The sequence below is a fragment of the Miniopterus natalensis genome, chromosome 3 (assembly GCF_054644295.1).
Source record: "Miniopterus natalensis isolate mMinNat1 chromosome 3, mMinNat1.hap1, whole genome shotgun sequence".
Classification (NCBI taxonomy): domain Eukaryota; kingdom Metazoa; phylum Chordata; class Mammalia; order Chiroptera; family Miniopteridae; genus Miniopterus; species Miniopterus natalensis.
In genome coordinates this window covers 93,004,098-93,031,080 of record NC_142083.1, presented here as the reverse complement: position 1 = coordinate 93,031,080, position 26,983 = coordinate 93,004,098, and the positions used below count along the sequence as shown (strand labels likewise).

General features: G+C 48.1%; 1 protein-coding gene and 1 pseudogene across 4 annotated transcripts; both read left to right on the top strand.

The window, feature by feature from the left end:
• Positions 1-9,316: 9,316 nt before the first annotated feature.
• Positions 9,317-9,709, top strand: LOC107535833 (small ribosomal subunit protein eS24 pseudogene; annotated as a pseudogene).
• A 2,039-nt stretch (positions 9,710-11,748) lies between these two features.
• Positions 11,749-20,958, top strand: FLYWCH2 (FLYWCH family member 2). Of its 4 annotated transcripts, XM_016211393.2 has the most exons (5): positions 11,749-11,833; positions 16,951-17,069; positions 17,758-17,865; positions 18,602-19,022; positions 20,673-20,958. In XM_016211393.2, exons 2-5 carry the CDS (start codon positions 17,040-17,042, stop codon positions 20,765-20,767), a joined length of 654 nt encoding a protein of 217 aa, XP_016066879.2. In that variant the 5' UTR covers positions 11,749-11,833; positions 16,951-17,039; the 3' UTR covers positions 20,768-20,958. The 4 variants fall into 4 exon arrangements, with proteins under 4 accessions (XP_016066879.2, XP_087671260.1, XP_016066878.2 ...); XM_087815134.1 differs by lacking the exon at positions 16,951-17,069; XM_016211392.2 differs by lacking the exon at positions 11,749-11,833 and having other exon boundaries at positions 16,205-17,069.
• Positions 20,959-26,983: the final 6,025 nt, after the last annotated feature.

The window sequence follows — 26,983 nt, the reverse complement described above, 5'->3', positions numbered from 1 at the left end:
TCTGGCCCCTTCCCTGTCTTCCCTCACCACTCTCCAGGAGGGCAGGGATTTGTGTCTGTTTTGTTTCCAAGGCAGGTGCTCCATAAATATTAGGAATGAATGAATGGATAGATGAATGAATGAGGTTAGATTAATTACCTATTGCTGCCGTAACAAATTAGCACACACTTAGTGGCTTAAGATAACACAAATTTATTATCTTGTAGTTCTGTGGCTGGGGGGAGGAACGGAGTTTGGTGTGGTGAAAAAGTTCTGGAAATAGACAGTGGTGATAGTTGAACAACTCAGTGAATGTAAGTAGTGCCACTGAATCATACACTTAAATACGTTAAAATGGCAAGAAAGGCTCTCCTTCATTTTTCCTGTGTAGGTCTCAGGAGTTTAACAGATGAAAAGTAGATCCTGTAAACATTTCACAAGGAAGAGAAACAAAGTAAACTGTCAAGTAAAGGCAGTCTTTCTAAACCCCCCCCCCCCCCCCCCCGCATACACAATTACAATCCTCATTTCTGGTGGACTGGACCTTGTCCCTCCAGATGTTTTCAGTGCAAGGACAATCCAAATAGGTGTATTAGTCCCCTGGGACTGCTGTAACAAATCACCACAACTGTGTGGCTTAAAACAACAAAATTTTATTCCTTCTCAGTTCTGCAGTTCTGAAGTCCAAAATCAAGGTGTCACTCCCCCAGAAGGCTCTAGGGGGGGATCCTTCCCTGCCTCTTCCAGCTTCTGGTGACTCCTGGAGTTCCTTAGCTTATAGATCACTCCAATCTCTGCTTCCATTATCACATGACCCGTGTATCTGCATCCCCATCTCCCTTTCTTTCCTCTTATAAAGATACCAGTCATTGGATTTAGGGCCCACTTTCGATCCACGATGATTTCATCTTAAGATCCTTAACTAATCACACCTGCAAAGACCCTATTTCCAAATAAGATCATATTCAGAGCTACTGGGGGTGACAGGACTTGAATGTATCCTCTTGGGGAACACATTTGTACATTTAAAAATATTTTTTTTAATTGATTTTTAGAGAGAGAAGAAGGGAGAGGGAGAGAGAAACATCGATGTGAAAGTGAAACCTGCCGGCCGGGCGTGGCTCAGCAGTTGAGCGTGCACCTGGGATCCAGGAGACTGGGGTTCGATTCCCGGTCAGGGCACATGCCCGGGTTGAGGGCTAGGCAGCTGATCAATGACTCTCTCATCATTGATGTTTCTATCTCTCTCTCTCCCCCCCTCTTTTCCTCTCTCTAAAATCAATAAAGATATGTTTAAAAAAAAAAAAAAGTAAAGTAAAACCTCGATCAATTAGCTGCCTCTTGCATGCCCCCTACCAGGGATTGAGACCGAAACTGGGCATGTGCCCTGATGGGGAATCCAACAGGCAACCTTTCCATGAATAGGATGATGCCAACCAACTGAACCACACCAGCCAGGACTCATTTGTACATTTTTTACACACAAGGGAGATCATGCTATAAATGTGTATATTGCTATAACAAAGTGTGGAAATACAGTATATGTCTTTCTTTCTAACCACAAACTATAATTTTAAAACTTTTTATTTTGAAATAATTTCAGATTTACAGAAAAGTCGCCTAAAAAAGTATAGAGATTTTCCATATATTGTTCACCCAGCTTTCCCTAATATTACCATCTTACATAACCATGGCAATTAACCACAGAAATGAGCTAAACTCCTAAAACCCCAAACTTACTCAAATTTCACCAGGTGTTCCACTAATGTCCTCCTCTAGTCCAGGATCTAATCTAAGATCTCAAATGCATTTATTTATTTATTTATTTATTTATTTATTTATTTATTTTTAATATATATCTTTACTGATTTCAGAGAGAGGAAAAGGAGAGGGAGAGAGAGAGAAACATCAACGACAAGAGAGTCATTGATCGGCTGCAGCCCGCAACCTGGGCATGTGCCCTGACCTGGAATCGAACCTTGATCGCCTGGATCCTAGGTCAACGCTCAACCGCTGAGCCACACCCGGCCGGGCTTAAATGCATTTATTTATCATGCCTCCTTAGCTTCCTCCAGTCAGTGACAACCAACTAGAATATTTTATAGCCATTAGTAATTTAAAATATTATGTATGATCCAAATTTTCATCAGTCCTACTTTATTTAAAAAACATGAACCAGGGAACTGAGTGATGTATGGCTTCATCCGTTAGCTTGCACATCAACAGTAGCACGGCTTAAATTTCAAGCTATTTTAAAAAAAGATTTAAGCTATATTTATCTCTGGATTGAAACTGAATAATACTTTAGGAATGAGAACCATCTCATGTGGGCATGCCAGAGTTTAAGGCACGTTTGTAATTTGATTCTGACGGCACACCTACTGGAGTGCATTCCTTCTTCACCTATGTCAAGGTCATGACATTTAAACGCTTATACCCTCTGATTGAAAAACGGTCACACGGTGGAACTGGTAGCCACTAAATCCAACGGTTAACAACGTCAGGGGTTCTTGGGGACTCCAGAGAAGGAAATCAAAAGAGTTCACCACACACAAAATAATAGTTCTTAGGGAGGGGTTTACTATAGCTGGTGCGTAGGTGGGAGTTAGCCCGCAGGAAAAGGAAAAACGAGCTGCTCCCAGAACAAAGGCCGGGGAACAGTTTTAAAGAAGTTGAGGCCTAAAAGATGACGTCTAAGTCTGTAGAGGGGGGACTCTGGCGCTTGCGCAGTGGAACTACATGTTTTTTCTTGGGTGGTATGTCTCATTAGCATGTTAAACATCCACCCAGGGGTGTGTTTTTTAGCATTTAAATGAGAGAGGGTCACCGAAAGGTCAGTCTTTCTTGTTAGCACGCATGGGTGAGCGAAGGGAACAAAACTTAAGCTCAGGAAGTAAGTCTTGCCGACGGCAGTGCCCTTCAGTCTAACCGCTAACCCGCCGCAAGAAGAAGGGAAGTCATTGGGGCAATTAATGGGTTCCTGGCTTCCTGCCAGCTGGGCCCGGGGAGTAGCCTGCCTCTCTCACAAAGAGGTCAGGGTCAGCGTAAAATATAGCTCAGTGATCTTTACAAGTATTTAAACAATTAGTTATTTTAGTGTGAAAGAGGTTATGAGAATATGCAGGAAATGAACGTCTAGAATCAGGGAACAAAAGATATTTCAGTTTCACTCGGTATTTAAAGTGAAATGATGTAAAATAGATGAAATTATGGGTGTACAAACAATTTTTGAGGGGGCAACTCTAATATATCTGTCACTTTCTCGATCTTCCATTTCTTTTTAAATTGAGATTTAATTCACATGCCATAAAATTTACCATCTTAGAGTGTACAATTCTGGGGCTCTTAGTATATTTACAAGGTTGTACAACCATCGCCATTGTCTAATTCCAGAACATTTTCATCACTCCAAACAGAAACCCTATACTAGTCACTCCCCACGCCCCCCAAACTTCCTGGCCCCTGGCAACCACTAACCTACTTTCTGTCTATGGATTTGACTAATCTATACATTTCAAGTAAATGAACTAATTAAATGTGGCCTTTTTTTATGTCTGGCTTTTTTCACTCCTCATTTTCTGAACTCAGGTTCACTCACTCTGTAGAGTGTATCTGTACTTCATTCCTTATTACGGCTGAATAATACTGCATTGTAGGGATAGACCACATTTGTTTATCATTTGATGGACATTTGAGTTACTTTATATTTGTGATAAATTATTCAAAAGGCCTTATGGCTAAAATCCTTGTCACCTCAGGATAGGCCAAAAAATGAAATTGCAATAAAGCAAGGAAGTCAGAGGGATAAACAGGGGGTCTAATTATTCAGAAACTGGGCCAGGAGTGGGAGGGGCAGGCGAGGACAGGCAAACAAAACAATGTTTCACCCTCGTGCCAGTTTCCTCCGTGTGTCTCCTGGTGAAGGTGGAGAGCAGGTCTTGGTTTCACCCTGAGTTCCCTCCGACGAGCCTTTGCGGCCGACGCTGCCCCGAGGCTCCCGGCAGCCGGGAGGGGGCGCGCTCGGATCCCCCGCGGTCCTGGCCGCTCAATGCGCGCTCGTGAGCGCCGCCGGGAGCGCGGCCGCGGCCCTGCCGTCCCAGCCTGTCCTGCCCTGTGCGCCCAGGGCGCTCCCCCAGGCCGTGTAAGGACCGCACACCGGCTCGAAGGTGCCTCTGCAGTGGGGGGTGTGGGCGGGCGGTTGACCGGCGGATGGCCCACTACCGGCAGAACGTGAGCGAGATCCTTACTCCACCCCAACTTCCAATATAAATTGCAGCCCCCTCATTCGATCCCCTTTCCCTGTTTACTTTCTTTTCTTTCAGAACACTTACTTTTCATAAAATTAACTTTCTTGTAGTATAGTTGACGCGGAATAAAATTTCCCTGTTTGAGGTGTACACTTGGGTGTGTTTTGCCATATGTAACCACCACCCCAATCGAGATTAAGAAACGTTTCCATCATCCAAAAAGTTCCCTCAGATAGTAATTACCTTTAAACAAACTATATAATTTAATTGCTTATTATATCTATTGTCTCCACCACGGCCCTGAGAATATAGGCTCTTTGAAAGCAGAATCTTTGTTTTGTTCACTGAAATTCCCAAGGTCAGAGTGCTGAGGAAATATTGGACACACACTTGTTAAATAAATTCCAAAACATGAGACAATCAAATGGAAAAGGAAATATTATCAAACCACTAGGAAATAGTAAGGCAAATATTATGGGTTAAACACCTAAAAACAAACAAACAATGAAGTCCTGACCCCCAGTGCCTGTGAATGTAACCTTATTTGGAAATGATCTTTGCAGATGGTTAAGTTACAATGATGTCATTAGGGTGGACCCTAATCCAATATGACAGATGTCCTAATAAAAAGGGAAAATTTAGATACACACACAGGGAGAATACCACGTGAAGGTAGAAGCAGAGATGCCTACATAAGCTAAGGGTAGAGGCATGGAGCGGATTCTCCCTCACAGCCCTCAGAAGGAACCAACCCTGTGGACACCTTGATCTCAGACTTCTGGCCTCCAGCACAGCAACACAATACATTTCCACGGTTTAAGTCCCTGTTTGTGGTTCTTTGTTTGGCATATCTGAAAAACTAATACAGAAAATATCAAATATTTATCCAAGTCAGTATGGGAAGAATTTGTTAAGGATAATTTTTAAAAAAAGAAACTCAAACTGGAAAAGACCACTAGATTCAACTCCAGAAACACATTGTGGACCCTGAAAAAGAAAATACCTACTAAGAAGGGCTTCTGGTGGCTAACTGGACTCAAATAAAAAAAACAGTGCCTAGCAGCCATTTCTCCTCAATGGCCTCTCAGGCAAACTGCTCTTCAGGGAGAAAGCTGCGGTGAACTACCAGCCTCTGCACTGAACTGCTTACCTGTACTTTTTTTCCATCTGAGCCAGCCCTTACATAGGAGTTCCTGAGATCCCACTTCAACCGATAGGGCTGAGGCTTTCCTCCTAGATTGGAGGTGCCCAGCTATATTTCCATTAGCTTCTTCACAGATCAATTAGAGTGGCTCCATTTGACCAATCAGAACAGTGCCTTTTGGACCAGTCAAAGGTCAAGGATTTGGAGTCCTCATTTGCATAAAGGTGGACCAATCAGGGACCAGGGGCGGGGACTTCTGTCTAAATAAATCAGCTCCCTCTGACTCGATGAACATACTTTTCTTTCCACTGGTGATTGCTTTTTCCTGGGTGGAGCTGACTAGGAGCGGAAACACTGGATCTGGAGAGGGGCCTGGGCCATGGGCCACTCTGCACCAGGGCCTCCAAACAGCTGTGCTATTTTTATGGTTGTGCTATGTTACACTGAATAACAAGAGCTGTTTGCGCTGAATAAAGATTTCTTCTTTGAAGCACCTGTTGAGTGTTGAATTAACACCAACAACTTTCAGTTGACAACATACACCTATTTCCCTAGCCCTCTACAAGTGCAAATGTTATTTCTGTCATATGTGGAATGGTAGGATTGATCTGAGTTCAATTAAAAATATTTCTTGCCCAGCCGGCCATGGCTCAGCGGTTGAGCGTCGACCTAGGATCCAAGTAATCGGGGTTCAATTCCCGGTCAGGGCACCGATCTGCAGTCGGGGGCATGCAGGAGGCAGCCGATCAATGACTCTCTCATCATTGATGTTTCTCTCTCTCTCCCTTCCTCTCTCTGAAGTCAATAAAGATACATTTTTTTTAAAATTTATTTCTTAAATCTGTAAGAAAATGATTAACAACCCAGTAGAAAAATGACAGCAGTTCTTAAAGTGTGGCCTGGTGACACCTGGGGGCTCCCAAACCCCTTTCAGGAAATCCGTGATTATTTTCATAGTAATGTTGAGAAAACAAGTTTGCCTTTTGCACTGTGTGGACTTTGTACTGATCATGCAAAAGCAATCCTGACTCTTAGTATGAATCAAGGTAGAGACAGCAAATTCACTAGTTGTCACTGTGCACATCACCACCACATGTTGGTAGGGGGAAAAACAACTTTTTAAAAAATATATATCTTTATTGATTTCAAAGAGAGAGGAAAGGAGAGGGAGAGAGAGTTGAAACATCGATGATGAGAGAGTTGTCATTGATCGGCTGCCTCCTGCCAACTGGGGATCAAGCCAGCAACCCGGGCACGTGCCCTGACCAGGAATCAAACTGCGATCGCCTGGATCTTAGGTTGATACTCAACAGCTGAGCCACGCCCAGCTGGGCAAGAACAACTCTTTCACTTAAGACAGTCCTCAATGAGCACTAAAAAATTATTATTTTATTAAATATTTGTCCTTAGGCACACATCTTTTTAATATTTTGTTAGTTGAAATGGGAGGTGAGAAGCGTACATAAAGCACTTCAATTGCATACCATTGTTTTCTTGAGGAAAAGGATGTGTGTAATTATTTGAGTTGCAAGGTGAACTAGCTGCTTTTACTCATGGAATACTAATTTTACTAGGAAAAAAATGACCCATAGGCAAGCTGTGGTTATTCAGACTTTGGTGACTGGCAAACATTTTCTTAAAAAGGAACAGTGTCTGGCCCTAGCCAGTTTGGCTCAGTGGTTAGAGCGTCAGCCTGGGGACTGAAGGGTGCCGGGTTAGATTCTGGCCATGGATGGGCACATACCTCGGTTGCAGGAGACAACCAATCACACCGATGTTTCTCTCGCTCCACCCCCCCTTCCACTTTTTCTGAAAAGCAATGGAAAAAATATCCTCAGGTGAGGAATAAAAAAAATGAATGGTGTCTGTTACTTTAAGGAATACAATTGGCAATATTTGTTGCCAATGATAAAATTCTACCTAACCTTCTCGCAAAAAGTTTAATTTTGTTTGGAACACTTGTGTCTGCCACCTTTAGCTTCACAGCTTCCCAATATTGTAAGACTTTTGTGATGAGATTGGAGGCAATGTTAATGAATGTTATATTTTTTATATTGTATATTAAGATGGGTCAACATTTGCAAGATCTGCATAAGACTTTTAAAAAATTATTTATTTATTTATTTATTTGTTTATTTATTTATTTATAGGAAGGGAGAGAGAAACATCAATCTATTGTTCCACTTATTTATACATTCATTGGTTGATTCTTGTATGTGCCCTGACGGGGGATTGAACCCACAACCTTAGTGTATTGGGAGGATGCTTAACCAACTGATGCTTAAGCACCCCAGTCAGGGCTGAACCAATATTTTCTAAAAGACCACCCATGATGTTACAAAAGTACATGTGGGTAAAAGATCCTTTCAAAGTGAAAAATAGACAAATGGATTGTAATGTAATATAATACAAAAAGGGCACTGATGTCATTTCAGATTTCACATTGCAGCTAAACTTCAAAAAACTGTGAGGCCCAGCTGAAGTGGCTCAGTTGTGGGTTGGATCCCTGGTCAGGGCACATACAGAGGGCAACCAATCGATCTCTTTCTTCCTCTTTCTAAACACATTCTTGGGTGAGGATTAATATAAAAGAGGAAACTGTTAGAGAGCCGTGGCTGGTGTGGCTTCATTGGCTGGAGCATTGTCCCATACACCAGAAGTGGGAGGTTCAGTTCCCCGTCAGGACACATACCCAGGTTGCAGGTTGGATCCCAGTCAGGATGAATACGGGAGGCAACTGATCGATGTTTCTCTCTCACATCTGTTTCTCTCTCACATGCTCCCTTTCCCTCCCTCGCGCCCTAAAATAATAATAATAATAAAAATTTTAATTTTGTGCCAACAAAAGATTTGAAAAAAAGAAACTGTTGGATAGGAGAAGGGTCTCAAGGTTTGTACCCTTCTTACTAAATGTTACACTTGTTAAATGTTCAAACCTATCAGATGCAGCTGTAAATAGGATAAGCCTGACAGGAACTAAAGGGGATAAATGTAGCCAACTGCAAAGAAGAAATCAACATGTAATTGACCAGATATTGTATATAAGCAATAACTAAGCCTCCCTTCAGGGAGACTGATCTTTGGATGTGAATCCTCTGTCTCCTTTACTTGCTGCAAGTAAATAAAACTACCTTGTGTCAACCATGTTTCTTTCTTGACTAGAACACCCCAAGTGGTGAACCCCTTGAGTTGAGTAACAAAACTATCAGTGGTTAAGTGTTGGTGTAGTATCAAAGATGATTATCCACAATTATCTCCACAATTATCTGCACAGGATATGAAAACACTTCTTCCTTTTCCAATTACTTATCTGTGTGAGGCTGTATTTTCTTTTTCTTTTTTTAATATATCTTTATTGATTTCAGAGAGAGGAAGGGAGAGAGAGAGAGAGGGATGGGGAGAGAGACAGAGATAGAAAGAAACATCAATAATGAGAGAGTCATTGATCGGCTGCCTCCTGCACACCCCTGACTGGGGATCAAGCCCACAGCCTGGGCATGTACCCTGACCAGGAATCAAACAGCGATCTCCTGGATCCTAGGTCAATGCTCAACCGCTGAGTCACGCCCAGCTGGGCTGTATTTTCTTCTTTTACTTAAACCAACACATATTTCAGTGGAGTGAAGGCAAAGGCAGATATGAGAATCCAGCTGGCTTAAACCAGATATTGAAGAGATTTTCAAAAATGTAGAACACTGCCCACATAACCAAAAGCTTTTTGAGCTGCTCAGTAATTTACAGAGTATAAAGGGGTTCTGAGGCCAAAAAGTTTGAGAACCAGTGGACTAAGGAATATAAATGTTAAAACTAAAGACCCACATGATAATACTCTGTGAATTCTCACAATAACTCCAAGAAGTGGGAGCTATTATTGTCCCATTTACCAGATGAAAAAACTGAGGCACAGCTCTTTTCCTCCCTGGCTGCGTGAAGATTGGCCATCATCATGAATAACACAGTAACTATCTAGACCAGGAAGTTCATGACCAACAGAATACTTCAGCAGAAACAAGTGGTTATTGACATCCTTCACCCTGGAAAGGCACCAGTACCTAAGACAGAAATTCAGGAAAAACTAGCCAAAATGTATAAGACCACACCAGATGTCATCTTTGCGTTTGGATTCAGAATTCATTTTGGTGATGGCAAGACAACTGGCTTTGGCATGATTTATGATTCCTTGGATTATGCAAAGAAAAGTGAACCCAAACATAGACTTGCAATAATACATGGCCTATATGAAAAGACCTCGAGAAAACAGAAAGGTACACAAAAACAGAATAAAGAAAGTCAGGGTAACGACAAAGGCCAATGTTGGTGCTGCAGAAGGAAGGAGTAAAGATTCTCCAGTGGCTTTATCTGTGGTGATTGTGCAGATTTTCTCATGAGAGGATTAATAAACTAGGAACTTAAAAAACTGAGGCACAGCGAGGGGAAGTAATTGCTCAAGTCATGCAGCTAGCAAATGCCTGAGCTGGGATTTGAACCTAGGCATCTGACCCCAAGCTTATGTACTTCCTTTGGCAACATGTTTAAAAAAGCCTTTAGCCCTGCCCGGTGTTGGCTCGGTGGTTGAGTGTCAACCTATGGACCAGGCAGTCAGGACACATGCCGGGGTTTTGGGCTGGATGGGGGGGGGGGGGGGCAGGAGGCAGCCCATCCATGATTCTCTCTCATCATTGATGTTTCTATCTCTATCTCCCTCTCCCTTCCTCTCCCTGAAATATATATACACATATATATGTATGTATATATATATTAAAAGTCTTTAAAATAGTAACCTTCTTTGACCTGTTTTAGGAATTTAAAGAAAGGGAATAATCAGAGATGTCAGAAATTTACATACAAGAATGCGTATAAAGTAATAAAATTAGAAACAACCAGTAGTCAATGGATGATTAGTAATGACAAATAAATCCATAAAGGCCTCTGAACGACACTGGAGAATGTTAACGGAATGGCCATGGCCCCAGGAGAAAGGACTTTGGGACAGTGGAAGCCTTGGAAGCTGTACCTGGGGTGGGAGGAGTAATCTGCAGGGGCAGGGCCGAGAGGAGGCAGGGAGCCTCGCTGGCAGAGCCTGCAAGCCTGTTGACATTTGGACATGAGGAGGAGAAAGATGCGGGTTGGCGTGCGGAAGGACGCGGGAGAGCGGGAGAGCTGGAGGATGCGGAGGGCAACGGGGGAAATGCCGGAGGCCCAGGCGGCGGGCCACGAGGAGCCGGACGGGTACCGGCCGGGGGCCAGGGGGCGCTCCCAGCAGCAACTTCAGAGCGACTGGAGGGAGGCGCAGGGAAGGGTGGTGTCGAGGGAGAGCGGAGTTTGCTAGAGAGGAGGGAGCTGCGTCTTCACTCGCAAAGGCCGCGAGCACCGCCAGAAGACCCGGGCTCCGCTGGGCGACGGGGAGCGGATGGAAGGCGGGATCCCGCGCGCTGGGGAGGGTCGTGGTGAGCAGCGGGCCCTGCGCGCTGTGCGGGAGGGAGGGGAGGCGGGGCGTCGGAGCCACGCGCGGGGACTCAGCCGTCGGTCCCTGGCTCCTGAGGGGCAAAGAGAGCGTTAGCTCAGACGGTGCTGGGGTCGTTCCGCTCGCCACCTGCCGAGTGTCCCCGAAAGCAGCGCTGAGGCCCCGCAGCTTACTGCACCGGCGCAGTCCCGGTCCCAACCGCACAGGGTGGTCGGAGAATGACAAGTGCTGAGCGGCTGTGCCAAGGGCAGCCGCTGGACCTATGGACGAGGGCTGGACGGGTGGCGAAGGCTGAACCGATGGGCTGCGGATGGACCTACGGGTTACGGCTGGACAGATGGGCGGGGCAGGGACCAGTGGTGTGGGAGGGACCAACGTGCGGGGCTGGACTGGCGAGGGCCGGCCCAATGGGCGAGGGCTTGACTCGCCTATGGGCGGAGGCTGGACTAAGGGCGAGAGCGGGACCGACGGGCGAGGGAGGGACCAATGTCGAGGATGCTGCGCAGTCAAGGATGCTGCGCTGAGCGGAGCCAGTGGCGCCAACGAGCTGAAAGGGAGACCTTCCCTCCGCTCGCTCAGGAGAGAGACTGGCGTGAACGAGGGCTTTAAAAAAATGTCCCGGCTCCCTCCGCAGGGATCCGGGGTCACAGATCCTCCTGCGGGAGGACTGGGGGGTCTCAGTTAAACCCACTTGCCCAGTGCTGGGAGAGTCCAGAGACGGACCCAAATCCCGGCTCGGGAGTCGCCGACGCCCCGCCCCCGCGCGCCCATTGGCCAGGTCGTTAGTTCGGCGCCGCTCTGGGAAGACCCGGGAAAGCGGAGTTTCGCTGAGGAACGGGGCCCCCACGGCGCTACTGCGCATGCTTGAGCCGTGACCCTAGCTTGAGGTGACGGCCGCGAAGGAGGCGGGGGCCCCAGGCACCGGAGCTGAGGGACTTGCTGCGGCTCGGTCGTCGGAGAGGCAGGGTCCCGCTGCACTCGGCCCCCGGCCGGTGCCTGGTAAGGACGGGCCCCAGCGGGTCGGTCCCGGGAGGGTCCCGGGTCCCGTGGCGTGGACGCGCCCCCCGGCCGGGGTCTTTCGGGCTTCCTAAGGGCTGCTGATCCTGGGGGTCCCACCCCCCTCCCCCGCCGGCTCTGCGTCCCGGCTCCCGGGCCACCTCCTTGTCCTTCATCCGCAATTCGCCTCATTTCTCCTCGCTCTTTACCCCAACCCAGCCGACCCCGAGACTGAGCCCTGACAGACACCCCAAATCAGGGAGCCCCACATTGGTCCTCCTTTCCTTGACCCCACCCAGTACTGCTCCCCCCTCTTCGTCCTTTCTCAGCGCCGCCCCACCCATGTGGCTCTACAGGTCCCCGCAGGGATGTCAGGTGGGAGGGGGCGACCTGGGGCGGGGAGCGCTCGGAGGCTCGGTGAGAGGCGGTGGAGGTGACCGAGGAGGGTAGGAGCGGGGCCGCCTGGGCGCCCGCGGACAGGTCTGATGACACACGACAGCGGGCAAGGAGGAGTAGAAGTAACTAACATTCCCAGCCATGGCAATTCGGGGACAGGAGGTGCCATGACATGAAATCCCCACTTTGGGGAAGCCCTTCCCTGCACACTATAGAGCAGCAGTTCTTGACCTTTTTGGGGGCCACTGCTGCTTTGAAAGTCTCCCCGAAAGGATATGTACCTGCACAGCTACATTGGCCCATCACCCCACCAGCGACCCAGCCACAGCCCTCGGCCAAGCGCATAGAGCAGGGATTTTGGGGGGCAGCGAGCGGGCAGCTCTCAGTATCACCGGGAACTTTTTAAAACGGCCGCTTCCGCCCTAGCCGGTTTGGCTGCGTGGTTAGAGCGTCCGCCTGCGGACTGAAGGGTCCCAGGGTCCGGGGTTCGATTCCCGCCAAGGGCATGTCCCTCGGTTCCAGGCTCCAGCGCCGTCCCTGTGCGTGAAGGAGGCAACTCTTCCTTCCACTCTCTCTGAAAGGCAATGGAAAAAATGTTCTCAGGTGAAGATTAAATAAAAATAATAATAAAACAACCACTTCCTCCTCCCCCTAGGTGTTTTTAAGAACCCCAGCTAAATTCACCACTATTCCCAGCCCAGAGAGGGCAAGGGAGGGGGAGGGGAAGGGGAAAAGGGGTTTGCTCGCATGGCTCAGGGCACAGGTGTTGATGGACTTTGATGGTATGTCTCTCCCATACCTATGAGGGTATGGAAAATTCTATAGATCCATCATCAGCCACCACTCAGGGTGGCTGAATCTTTCAGAATCTCACCAATACCGGATTGGACCTCCCATTAGTTTCTTATTGCTTCAGTAACAAATTACCACAAATTTAGTGGCTAAAAACAACACAGCTTTGTAATAATCTTACAGTTCTGGAGTTGAGAAGTCTGATACAGGTCTCACTGGGTTAAAACCAAAGTGTGGGCAGGGCTGTATTCTTTTCTGGGGACTCTGGAAGAGACCATCTGTTTCTTTGTCTTTTCCATCCTCTCGAGACCTCCAGCATTCCTTGGCTCATGGTCCCCGCCGTCCATTTTTACAGCCAGCAACCACCGCATTTCTCTGACCCTGCTTCCATCAGCATGTCTTTCTCTGACTCTTCTTCCGCCTCCCTCTTTTGCTTTTTAGGATCCTTGCAATTGGACCCACCTGGATAATCCAAGCAATTGTTTAGTAATATTAATTCCATCTGAAAACTTAATCCCTTATTGCAATGTAAGGTAACACATTCACAGATTCCAGGGTTGGGACCTGGACATTTTCGGGGGACAATTATTCTGCCTCCCAAAGACCTGATGATGTCTCAGAGGCTCCTGCCAGTTTTTAACATTGTGTGATTTGGGGCTTACACTGAGCCATCTTTACACTTCTGGGGCTCCTTTGTGCAGACCAACGTCATGACAGCTGGTTGGGATAAGTGGGTGACTGGAGGCCACAGCAATATAAAACCACCAGATTACACAGGGGTAGGGTGTACACCGAGCATAGTAAGGTAACTGTTAAGCCTTTTGATCTTTTTAATTCGTTTCTGCTTCACTTTTTAAAATTCTATTTATTTATTGAACTCTTACTGAGTAAAAACTTAATTTTCAAAATACACATATTTGGCTTAAAGTAGCTGCCTCTCAACCCTTCCCTTACACCTAGGAAATACATTTCTAGAAGGCTAGGGATGAATCCAGAAAAGGAACTGATGTTCATCCTAGTGATGTGAAGTAGTATCTCATTGTGGTTTTGTTCTGCATTTCCCTCATGACTAATGATGTGGAATATTTCATGTGCTTATTAGCCACTTGTATATCTTCTTTGCCAAAAGGCCGATTCAGAGCCTTTGCCCATTATTAAATTGGGTTATTTGTCTTTTTATTACAGAGTTAGAGTTCTTTATAAATTTCAGCTACAAGCTCCTTATCAAATATATAATTTGCAAAATTCTTCTCCCACCCCGCTGATGTGGCTCAGTGGTTGAGCATCAGCCCATGCACAAAGAGGTCACTGGATTGATTCCTGGTCAGGGCACATGCCTGGGTTTCAGGCTCTATCCCCAGTAAGGGGTGTGCAAGAGGTGGCAGATTGATGTTGATGTTTCTCTCTCAGTGACCTTCTCTCTCTCCCACTCTCTCTCTCTCTAAAAATCAATAAAAACATTTTTAAAAAGAAAGGAAAAAAACATTTTCCTAAAAAAAAGTTTTCTCCCATTCTATGGGTTACCTTTTAGCTTTCCCTTTTTTTTTTTTTAATAGTTTATTGATTTTTAGAGAGAGAGGAAGGGAAAGGGAGAGGGAGAGAGAGAGAAACATCAATGTGAGAGCAAAACATTGATCGGCTGCCTCTTGCACACCCCCTACCAGTTTCTGAGCCTGAAACCCCAGCATGTGCCCTCGACCGAATTGGGCCAGCAACCTCCTGTTGCCCAGGACAATACCCAACCAACTGAGCCACACTGGCCAGGGCTCTTTTACCTTTCTTGATGGTATCCTTTGACTCAAAAGTTTTACATTTTCTTCAGTTTATCTGCTTCTTCTTTGGTTGCCTGTACTTTTAGTGTCATATTGAGGAAAGCTTTGCCTGATCCAAGTTCATGAAGACTTACTCCTATCCTTTTTAAAAAGAGTTTTATAACTAGCTCTTCCAGTTAAGTCTACGATCTATTTAGGGTTAATTTTTGTAAATGGTGTGAGGAGGGAGTCCCTCTTCACTCTTTTGTATTGGATATGTAGTTGTCCTAACGTCAACATTTGTTGCAAAGTCTATTCTTTCCTCCACATCAAGGGTCGGACTTAATCTTCACCTCCTGAAAAGGGAAGATTTACTTTTTGGAATTCTTCATAAGGAGGACTTGTCCTTTCTCCCCATTTATTTATACATTAAATTATTTATTTCAGTGTGGGTTTATGGATATGTATTTTATTCTTTGAGTTATAGCCTGAGGACTTACTCTGACATCCCGGATGCAGTTTCCTCTGTAACTGGCATTTCTCACTTTAAGCCTCAACTGCTTAAGGCAGAGGAAGGAATGTTGGCTCTGGACCAACCAGGCCTGGGTTCAAGTTTTGGCTTCCTATAGTTCTGCTGTCCTGGGCCACTTTCTTAAGTCCTGGAGCCTCAGTCCTCCCATGAGCAAAGTGGGGATGATGGAAGGAAGATTGCTCTGGAGAAATGGGCCGATTTCATAGGATTTTTGTTCCTGGCTCAGTTCCCAGCTTGAGAACCAACAACATGGCTCTGGACAGGTCTCTTTAATGTTGAACATGGACAGGAGTGCCGGAGGGGCAGGGTGTGTGTTCTCTCTCATTAATTTTACTCATTTTAAATTCTAGTTTATATTAATCTTTATTTTCTTATATGATATTATTTTGCATAGGAATGGGGACCTTTTTTTCTAAGTAGACTAAAAAGAAAATTACCATCAGTAAAAATGTTAAATATTCTCCCATTGTAAAATAGTTCATGCACATTACAATTTGGGGAAAATAATAGAAAATTATTATAAAAATAATAGAAAATTAGCAAAAAAATGAAATCCCTCATTCCTACCACTGCTAACATTGTGATGAATTACTTTTTAGTTAGCTTTAGTGTGTTTTTATATAATTCTTTAAAAACAGACTAGAAAGCACCTGCTTTTTAAGTTGAGAAGGGGTCAAATAAAATTAGTAAGTACGTGACAAATATGACTAGAATGGAGAATAAATAAAAGGAAAGACAAGTGGGTTGAGAGAGAAAGACACAGGGCAGGGACCAAAATTCTTGGTTCTTTTTTGGGAAAATGCACAGTTGTTTGGCCTAGAAAACATCATCTTTGCTAAATGTGTTCATTGGACTTTCTAACAATGCTTTTTTGTAGACCAAATATAAACACTTTAAAACCTTGTTATAGCCTTTTTCGCCCCTTGTGTCCTCTTTTTTTATCCGAAAAATAGCTCATTTTAAGAAGCAGCATCTCTATCTTGTGGCCTTCTAGAATACTGTTGCTTAAGGTTTAAATTGAAGTTTATGCAATTGCAGGAGTAAATTGAATTGTGCTCTGCCACTTTATAAGGGTCCTTCCATCTGGTCTCTAGGCTGGTGGTTTCTACCCTAATAAATGAAAAGAAAACAGGAAATAAAATTATTTGAAAGTTCTGCTTGTAGCTGTGAAAAAGAATGTATGTAGAAAACAATACAGAAATGAAAGCAGTTTGTGATAGGAGGTGGGATTATGCAGATTTACTATTGTTTAATGTATTCTATATCACTTTATCAATTAAATATTTCAAAATTTTTATATAACCTCAATATAATCTATCTCATTGCCTTCCTTTGGTTAGAAAACTAAATCGGGATAAATTAATGGTGTTTCGGCAATGTAGAGGAGCAGTTCATTGTGCAGGTGTATGTTTTCCAACTGGTAGCTCTTGGATGAAGGTGGTTTTTACAAGCATTTTCATATTTTTAAAATTTGGATGATGATCTAAAGAAAAAAATCCATATAAGCCTATTCGGGTTCCCCTGGATGACAAGCAGAGCTTTTGGGACGGGGGTGGCATTTGTGCTGAGATCCAGCTGGAATGAGGGCTCCTTTCTGAGTCAACAGCCCTTAGTTTCACATGCAGGCCTTGCGTGCTCCTGCCCTCCAGGGACATGCTCTCAGTTTGGATGGGCATGGAAGTTTGGCATCAAGATGTAGAGGCCCAGCCCACACGGCTCAGCAGTTGAGCAGCTACCTATGATCCAGGAGATTGCCGTTGGATTCCCGGTGAGGGCACATGCCCGGGTTGGGGGCTCCATCCCCAGCAGGGACATGCAGGAGGCAGCCAATCAATAACTCTCATCATTGATGTTTCTCTCTCTCTCCCTCTCCCTTCCTCTCTCTGAAATCAATAAAAATATATCTAAAACAAAAAAGATCTAGAGATACCACAAGCTATGATTTATTGGGCACTTACCATGTTCTCTGCTGTTGTGGGCTGAATTGTGCCCACCCCCCAAATCCGTAGGTTGAAGTTCTAACTCTCAGGATCTCAGAATGTGACTGTAATGGAGATAGGGCCTTCAAAGAGGTCATTAAGGTTAAATCGTGTCATATTGAGTTGGCCTTGATCCAGTATGAGCAGAGTCCTTATAAGAAGATAGTGGGATATAGATGCACACAAGGAAGACCCTGTGAGGACACAGGAAGAAGGAAACAGTGAGAACCACAAGCCGGTTGAAGAAACAGGTCCAAGGGTGCAAGTAGGCATCTGTGGGCCTTGCCAAGGCATAGTCCTGGACAGGGCGGGCAAGATGTCTCCCCAGGCTACAGCACCGTTTCTGGGCTAACACTGTAAACTGGGAAGATGTGCCATCCACCCACCACCTAGTCGACCCCAAAACAAAGAAGACCACCCCACACTGATGCCCCAGAAAAGCCTGACCCCGGTAATTTGTCCTTTCTGCTTCTCCAGTCCAGAAGCCAGGGAGCCCTCAGTGACCACGGATTCCCTGGACAACTCCACAGCCCTGTCCCTGCTCAGCCGAGGCAGCACCAGCACCAGCACCAGCTCAAGCACAAGGTTGCTGTCTTCGTGGGGCCCTGGCACCTCCTGAGCTCTGGGTGGCCCCAGGCCTCCTGCCTGGGGTGGGGACAGGATCTGGTATCTAGTTGTGAGTCCAGAGAGTCAAGCCTCCCAGGGCCAGGAACTCTGTGGTCTGCAGAGTGTCAGGGGGAAAGGGCCCTGGGAATTCTGGGAGAGTCAATGGCCTGAGCTCATGTTCTCCGTGCTTGTCTCAGATGCTTGGTGCTCAGGAACACTAGTGACTGTTATTCTGGACAAGGTACACCAGGTGCCGTGTGGGGTGGGCTCCTGATCTTCCTCAGCTAGTCTCCCAGCTCTGCCTCTTCATGGCTGTGTTGGTCACCCTGGCATGCCTCAGTGTCCTCCTCTGTAAACTGGGTCGGTAAGAATGGTGGACTTTCATAACGTGGCTGGAAGTTTAAATGGAAACACTTCACTCTGTGGGCCTTGATTCATAGTAACCCACAGTCACCAGTATCTTAGTACCCCACCCATCCCACCCCTAACCAAGAGCCTTGTATTTGGCACATTTTATACATGGAGAAAGTGAGGTTTGGATGGGGGAGGTGACATGCTGCCAGGAGAGGAACTGGCCAAGCAGAAGCACCATCCCAGGTTTCTCTAGCTCAGTTCAGGTCATTGCTAATCTGGTGTCCCATCCGCCCAACCTGCACCCCAGATTCATTCTCCTTGAACCTAGGCTTCACTGATGGGGGTTTGTCTCCTCCCTTAGGGCAGAGCCCCTGGACTGCCAGGGAGAAGGGGGATAAATCCATCTACTGGGGCCCAAGTGTGCTCTGCGGGACAGGCCATCAGTCCCAAAATGCCCCTGCCTGAGCCTAGTGAGCAGGAGGGCGCGAGTGTGAAGGCCGGCCAGGAGCCGTCCCCTGAGTCCCCTGAGCCGGGCACAGATGTCGTCCCCACAGCTCCCAGGAAGCCCAGGAAGTTCTCCAAACTGGTCCTGCTGACAGCCTCCAAAGACAGTGACAAAGTGGCTGCAGCCAAGCGCAAAGGAGTGCACTGCATCATGTCTCTGGGGGTGCCGGGCCCTAACACCCTCGCCAAGGCCCTCCTCACGATCCATCCTGAGGCCCAGCGTGCCATTGAGGCAGCCCCCCAGGAGCCTGAACAGAAACGCAGGAAGCTGGACACAGGTGAGGCCCTGATCCCTGGGAGCAAAACAGCAGGAACTCCATAGGGCTGGAAGTTTCCTGACACCTGGGCAGCCAAGGGGACAGACAGGCTAGGCTGGTCTGGAAAGAGTGTGCCTGTGCTGTGAACGTGTATTCTCTCTCTACACGTTACATCTCAGTCTAAGTCTGTGAGTGTTTGTAATCTCCATGCATGTGTGTCTAGGGTTCTGTGTCTACACATGTATTTGCCTGGGAAGGTGTGTCTGTGTGTGTGTCCTTGTGTGTCCATGTCCCTGGGCCTATTTCTGTCCATATCTGCTCTTATGTGTTTGTGTATTTATGTGTCTGGGAGGTCTGTGTGTGCATGTTTCTGTGCCAGAATCTATTTGAGGCCCCAAGTAGACACCCCCACCTCCACCAGACTTGGTGCAGGTGACAGTGGAACAGGGAATCCTGAGGGATGCCTGGGGAGGGGATGCCTAGTGACTGGGAAGGAGAGGAGCTGAGGTTTCTTGCCAACTGAAAATGGGGTCTGCTGTGCCCTAAGAAGATAGAGAACATAAAAGCCACAGCAGTTGGCCCTGTTTGCTGCCTATAAACAGTAGGCCTCCTTGGAGTCAGGACTCTGGGCCTGGCAGCCAGTCTTGGGAAGGGGAAACCAAAGCTGCTTGGTTTCCATCGGATAGCTGGGCAGTGCAAGGGACTCCTCACTGATGGAAATTTAGTAGTGAGTGCTCTGAAGTCTTGGGTCGGGGGGAGCCCTACTGCTTCCCCAAGGTTGAGACTTCAGGGCTCCTGAAATTAGGGTACCTCAGCTACAGGCCTGGAGCTCACAGGGGACCTGAAGAGCCCTTCACTTTCCATCCCCTATTGGACAGGAGCTGTAATCAGGAAGTTGGGGACACCATCTCCCCAGAACCTGGAGGCCCCTCTGCAGCATGCCCAGTGCACCCTGTGAGCACTTCTACCAGCCAGTTCTGGTTCAGGTGCCTCCATGTGTCTACCTGCTTCCTCCTGCCAGCCCAGGGGGTGGAGGGTGCTGTCCCATAACCTCTTGAGAAGCAAGGCTCAGAGAGGCCAAGTTACTACCCTGAGGCCATCAGCTGATCCCTGCAGAGTGTGAAGGGGGGACATTTGGCTTAGAGCCTGTTCTCAACTCAGTGGACTGGGTCATCTCCAGGGTGTTTTCCACCCTTTGTAAGACGTCTGCTTAGGCATCTGCCCAGGCCCTGGGGCCAGATAGGCCCCACCCCACACATGCTGTTATGAGAATCCAATGGAGAGATAGAGAGCAGAGCAAGAACTTCCTCTCAGCCCCACAGGCTCCCTTGGGCAGGTATTCCAGCCGTCAACTCCCTCAACCTGCCATCCCATCTTTACCACTGTACCTGGTCCCCACCCCCATCTTGCTTCATCCCAGGCCAGACAGTGGGGATAGCAGCAGCTTCCCAATGCTCAGCCCAGATTTGGCCCAAAGTTTCCTGGAAATGACTTTAGCAGCCTTTGTGGCCTTTGGGAGCATATCTGGAGTTGGCAATTCTCTAAGTCGTGTCAGTGGTGCCCCAGAACATCCTCTGGTGGACTGAGAGCTCTGGGCTTTGGGTCTATGCCATACCCCTGCCCCTTCCCTTTTCCTCTAACACCAGCCTGCCCCACCCCTTTCTCTTCCAGAAGGAAAAGAAGAAGGAAGGTTGGCAGGGGGGCCTGCCCCCAGTCCCACAGTGGGCGGGGAGGAGTCCTCTGTGGGGCCCAGCAAGGCTCCGTAACCCTGACAACTGCAGGCGCAGCGTCCTTGGTGGGTCAGTGAACTTGGCTGTGACTTCTGCCTGGAGCCCAGTTCCTGACTGATTTTCACTCTCAACATTGTGTAATGTTTTTCAGCTCTATTGCAAGTTACTTTTGTAAGCAGAAAAAGAAAAGAAAAATCAAAACAAAATAAAATAACCTATATGCTAGATCCCATCATGAACAGGTTGTAAAAATTTCAGGATTCTCAGCCTGCTCCCGCTGGATCTTCAGGAGGCTCACCTCCTTCAGGCAGTCACCTGGGACTAACAGCCCCCTACACAGGGCCTCTGCCATCATGGTGGCCTGCTTGAGGAGGGGGTGGGCCTTCAGCCTGGAGGTGAGGACCCTGACAGAAGTGTGTGGTGCTCCCATCATATTCCTTCTAGGTGTTTGGGGAGCTGAGGGAGATGACCAGGAACGTGAGCCCCTCCCCAGCCCCTGGGTGCTGCCCCTGCTGGAGGAGGTGAAGAAACTCCACAGGTCTTCAGCCAGTAGTCAGGGGCCCCCAAAGACCCTCACTGGAAAGGTTTCAGCCTCAGTTGCTTCACCTCTCGTGGCCCTCATTCTTTGAAAACTGCCACTGGGCACAAGGAAATGGCTTATTTTTAAAATAAAGAGTTTAGAGACCTTATGTTTTAAAACATTTTCCAAATGTAATCAGTATCTATTGACTCCCTCCTAGCAGAGCGAGTTACCCAGCACTCTTTCCTGCCAGCTGTCCATTTTGCTATTTTATTTTTATAGCATGTTTGTAACATTTATATTCTGTAACCATAATTTGAGGTGTTCTTTTGTCTTAATTCTATATTTAAATACATTCCCCTTACCTACCAATTTCTCCTTTCCTTAGTTCTGAGTCATCCTCTTGGTGGGCGGGGGTTTTTCTGGTGGTAAGAATGCAGGAGGAGTTGCTGGGGATCTAACGTGTAAAGACGGAGTGCCACCAGGGAAGTGGGAGTGACAAGAAGGTGAGGAGAGGGGGCAGGCAAGACTCTCCCTCATCCCACTCAGCCTGGTGCTCAGGCAGTCCCAGGCCTGCCCACTCCCAGAACTTTCGAGAGGCATTATTGACCCCTCCTGCTGCTGCCAGGGAAGCTGCAGGCTGGGCGGGCCCTCATGTCCCCAGTGAGGGACCTGGCTGATTTGGTGGCCCCTGGTGGCCGCTTGAGGGCACAGCAAGGGTCCATCTCCCTCCTGAGTGGCAGGCAGTGCTAGTCATCTGCCTGGAAGGTGTTCAGTACCACGGATCAGGAAGCCACTGCTGAGCCAAGCCCAGAGCCCATACACTGGAGCCAGCAGTGTCAAGATTTTCTTTATTTTGAAACATTTCAAACTCGCATAAAAGTTGAAGGAACAGTGCAGGGGACATGATGTAGCCCTCGCCTAGGTTCACCCTCATCTTTCCCCCTTTCCCGCTCCCTCCTGCCACTTTCTTGCCCCTTTACTTCTTGAAGACCTTGAAGTCTGCCCAGAGCAGGGTGCCTGGGATCTAGTGGTAACCAGGTCACAGCTCTGCCTCCCAGGGCTAGACAGGAAACTCGGGACTTCTGACTGCTAAGTCCATGAAAACTGGGGTCAAGGGCTGCCCAGGAGGAAAGGTGCCCCACAGTGTCTGACAGGGTCCTGACCTCAGGCTCATGGAGGACAGCCTGAGGAAGCCCCTAGAGGGAGTTGAAGGGCAAGGAGAGTGGGCCTGGGAGCACTGAGCCTAGGCCCTGAGGGAGCAGGGCAGGAAGACCAGTAGGCAGGAGTGGTGAGCAGATGCCGGTGGCTCAGGGCCTGGAGGCCACAGCAAGGGTTTCAATTTCATCACAGGTATTGGGAGGTGGGGGAAGGATTCATATAGAGGAGGGACATGGTCCACATCATTACACAAAACTCCCCCCAGCGCCATTAGGGTGGACTGGTGGGATCCAAAGTGGGAGCTGGAAAGCCATTGAGGAGGCCCCCACAGTCCGGGTGAGAGGAGAGGAAGGGAGATAGGAGAAGCTGAAAGGGGGCTGGGCTGGACTCGGTGATATGTTGTCTTGCTTGGGGGACAGGGCATGATGGAGAGAGGACTGGCCTTTCCAGCTGAGGGGTGACAGTGCCACCCACCAGGAGGAGAATCCAGGAGAAGGGTCAGGGTAAATGACCCATTCTGGTTCCACACAGTTGGCATTCTACTGGATGGTTGTGTTCCTGTGAAGAAAGTGGTTCCCACAAGTATTCAACAGAGCAGAAAATCCTCAGAGATCGAAGATGGGTGACAGCTCTGCACTCTGAGTGGGTGGCTGGGGCATTAATTACGATAGGGATAAACAGTAAATAGGATGACTATGTGCTTTCTAAGAAGGGCTTTTATTGGTCTTCAAGCTAAAAGAAAAGGTAATTCATGGTCATTGAAAAAAATAGATTATGAAAGAAATATTACAAATATCTCCAGTAATCTGCCATTTATGATCCATATTTTTCATATTCAGAAAATTGGGATGATACAGCTCATATATTTTCTTCATAGATTGCAAGTGTCTTTCTGACATCCTTTTACTGCGCAGCATAACACTACAGGGATGGGTGATAGCTTATCCAACCAATTCTGATTGCTCGAGTACTCCAGTTGTTTCTAGGTTTTTAATCTTTTGTTTATTTTTAAAATATGTTTTTACTGATTCCAGAGAAAGGAAGTGAGAGGGAGAGAGAGAGAGAAACATCAATGATGAGAGTCATTGATCAGCTGCCTCCTGCACGCCCCCTACTGGGGATCAAGCCTACAACCCCCGGCATGTGCCCCGATGGGGAATCAAACCGCGATCTCCTGGTTCATAGGCTGATACTCAACTGCTGAGCCACGCCAGTAGGGCAGGTTTTAATCATTTAAACCGGCGATTTTCTACCTTTTTCATCTCATGGCACACATAAACTAATTACTAAAATTCTGTGGCACACTAAAAAAAAATCTTTTGCCAATCTGACAAAAAAATAGGTATAATTTTGATTTGTTCACATTGGATGCCTATTGTGTTGACTGTCATCATTTTTTTTATTTGACAATCTAAGGAAAAATAAGTCAGTGCCCCTGATTCAATAGTCAGGTATTGCATGTTTTAAAAATCCTTGCAGCACACCTGCTGAAAAGCATTCTTTAACACAGCCTTGGGGCCCAGCCGGGCATGGCTCAGAGGTTGACCATTGACCTAGGATCCAGAAGATCTTGGTTCGATTCCTGGTCAGGGCACATGCCTGGATTGCCGGCTCCATCCCCAGTGTGTGTGTGTGTGGGGGGGGGGGGCAGGGTTTGCAGGAGGCAGCTGATCAATGATGACTCTTTCATCATTGATGTTTCCCTCTCCCTCTCTCTCTCTCTCTCCCTCTCTTTGAAATCAATAAAGATATACTTTAAAAAAAACACACACACACACAAAACAGCCTTGGGCTTTCCTAGGACAGAGCTCTACAAGTGAGATTACATGAGAATACTGGACTCTCAGACATCCTTGCCAACACCCAGTACTATCACTTAAAATAAAATAATGCCTGGCTGGGTAGCTCAGTTGGTTGGGGCGCCATCCAGTACACCAAAAGGTTTTGGGTTCAGTTCCTGCTCAGGGCACAAACCTAGGTTGCAGTTCAACCCCTGGTAGGTGTGCATATGGGAGGCAACCGATGGATGTTTCTCTCACGTGGGTGTTTCTCCCTTCCTCTCTCTCTAAAATGCATTAAAAAACATGTGCAGGGTGTCCTTTAAAAAAATGTATACACACTTTAACAGCTGATAGCCCAATTGATGTTTCTTTCTTTTCAGATTTAACCCATTGGAATTAATAATTATTCAGCGTGTATACATTTTGGGGGGCGCCCTGTATATATACCCTAGGATGAGAATTAGAAAAAAGAAAATAATAGCACCCTTTAGTTCCCTCTTGTGCGCACAACTTACGGATGTTTTCTACTTGGGGTTGCATTTCCCTTGATTGCTTTGGAGAGGTCCTCATGGGATCCCAAGCTCCCCGCCCCGGGCGACCTTGCGGCTGATGCTCCTGGCCGCCGGGAGGGGGCGCTGGCGGACTGCGCGGAGATCCAGGCGCCTCCGCGGGACCCTCCGCTGGACCTGGGCGGTGGGCGCCAGCCGGAGTGCGGTTCTTCTGCCGTCATCTCAGTCTATCCTACGCTACGGACCCAAGACGCCCACCCGCACCTGAAGGATCGGACACCGGTGCTGTGGTGCTTTCTGCACGGGCAGGAGGTGGGCGATTGACCGTCAGATGGCCCAACACCGGGAGAATGCGAGCAAGACCCTAACTCCTTGTCATCTTTCAACCTAAAGTCTAGCCCCAAGTTGCAGCCACAGCTCCTCCCAGTTTTATTTCCCCATAGCACGTACTTTTTTTTTTTTAATTTCAATTTTATCTTTCTTTTTAAAAATATATATTTTATTGACTTCGGAAAGAGGAAGGGAGAGGGAGAGAGAAATATCAATGATGAGAGTCATTGATCGGCTGCCTCCTGCACGCCTCGCGCTGGGGATCGAGCCCGCAACCCGGGCACGTGCCCTGACCGGGAGTCCAGCCGGGATCCCCTGGATCCTAGGTTGATGCTCAACCGCTGAGCCACGCCCGGCCGCGCTAGATTATCTCTTTCAACCAGAGTTTACATTCAATACGCACGTGCTCCTTCTAACAGACCGTTAGCTCAGGGTTTGCATCTATTGCCTCCTGCCCTGGCTCCCATGCCAGAAGCTCAGCATCACCAAGGCCGGGGGCTCTGTCGATATTGGTCTCCGAGGTGCCAGGTGCGGAGAACAGGGAGGGTCGGCGAGGGTGTCCGCCGGGAAGAAAAGGACTCCATAGGGCAGGCGGAGGAGGCGGAGAATTTGGAAACGAGGAGCCGGCAGGAGGCCCAGGACAGGAGGGCCCCAAGGGACCTGGACCTCCACCCGCCTGGAGCCCTGGGGCGCTTCCAGCAGCTGCTGTAGGGCGACTGGAGGAGGCGACTGGACGGTGTCTGAGCAGCGTGGAGTTTCCTAGGGAGGAGCCGCGTCTCTGCTCCGCAAACTCCGAGGCCGAGGACTCGCAGCCAGAACGCCAGGGGCGAAGGGGGGCGAAGGGGAAGGGCCGAGGGAGGGGTCCCGCGGCTGGGGGGGGGGGGGGGCTGCGGCGAGCCAGGCCCCGGGCCGCCGGGACCGAGGGGAGGCGAGGCCTCGGGGCTGCGAGCAGGAGCTTCGTGTCTGGGGCCGCTCCCGCTGCCGCTCGCCAAGCGTCCAGGAAAGCGGTGGTCGAGGCCCGCAGCTCCCCGCGCCGGGTCAGTCCCGGTCCCCACAGCACAGGTGGCCGGAGAATGACAAGCGTCCAGCGGCTGTGCAAAGGGCGACCGCTGGACGGCTGGGCAAGGTCGGGACCGGTGGGCCGAGGCTGGGCTGACGGGCGAGGGAGGGGCCAACGCGAAGGATGCTTTCCTCCCCGGAATGCCACAGGGGCGGGTATTTTTTTTTTTTTTTTTTGCCGTTTTATTTCGACATAATTTCACACCTACAGAAAAGTCGCAAGAAGTGTACAAAGGGTTCCCATGTATTCTTCACCCAGATTCCCCAAATGTTAGGAATGATGCCGGCCACAATATTTATAATCGTTAGATTTAGAAACGAAGTGTCCAATAGGAAAATAAATCATGTAAGCAATCACATGCAAAATAAGCTTATAATGTGTAATTTAGTTGGCTTCCTACTAAAATATACATTAAGTAAAATATACTTTCTCCCTATAAGAAAGAGCTTTCCCTTCTCCTCCACTTACTTATTTACATCTGTATTGACTCATAGATTCTTATTTTATTCAAGGCTGCAATCCATTATCATTATTTATTTTGAATCTCAAATTGGCCCCGCTTGGGGTGGAGTCATTGAAGGTTTCAATGAAGCGCATAAGCGATTTCCTCTGCGCCCCCTTTGTAAGCGCGGAGTCAAATCCTGGGGAGGTCCGTGGTTCCCAATCACCCCCCCCCCCCGCGCCCCAACATTAGTCTAAGGGCTAAATACGGGTGCAGGACCCGGGTCTGAGCCTCGCGACCCGCGGAGGCTCCGCCCGGGACGCCGCCCCCAGTCCCGCGCTTCCCCCGCCTCTCCTGCGGGCCCTGGCCCCACCCCCCGCGCCGATTGGCTGCGCTGCCGGCTCCGCGCCGCGCCGGGAAGACCCGGAGAAGCGGACCCTTCCCCCAGG

What these genes read in the sequence shown, in the direction of transcription:
- FLYWCH2 (XM_016211393.2), top strand. Translation starts at nt 17,040, where the DNA reads ATGATCCAGGAGATTGCCGTTGGATTCCCG. An exon ending in AGATTGCCGTTGGATTCCCG is followed by an intron (nt 17,070 to 17,757) that starts GTGAGGGCACAT and finishes CTGCTTCTCCAG; the next exon opens with TCCAGAAGCCAGGGAGCCCT. An exon ending in ACGCAGGAAGCTGGACACAG is followed by an intron (nt 19,023 to 20,672) that starts GTGAGGCCCTGA and finishes TTTCTCTTCCAG; the next exon opens with AAGGAAAAGAAGAAGGAAGG.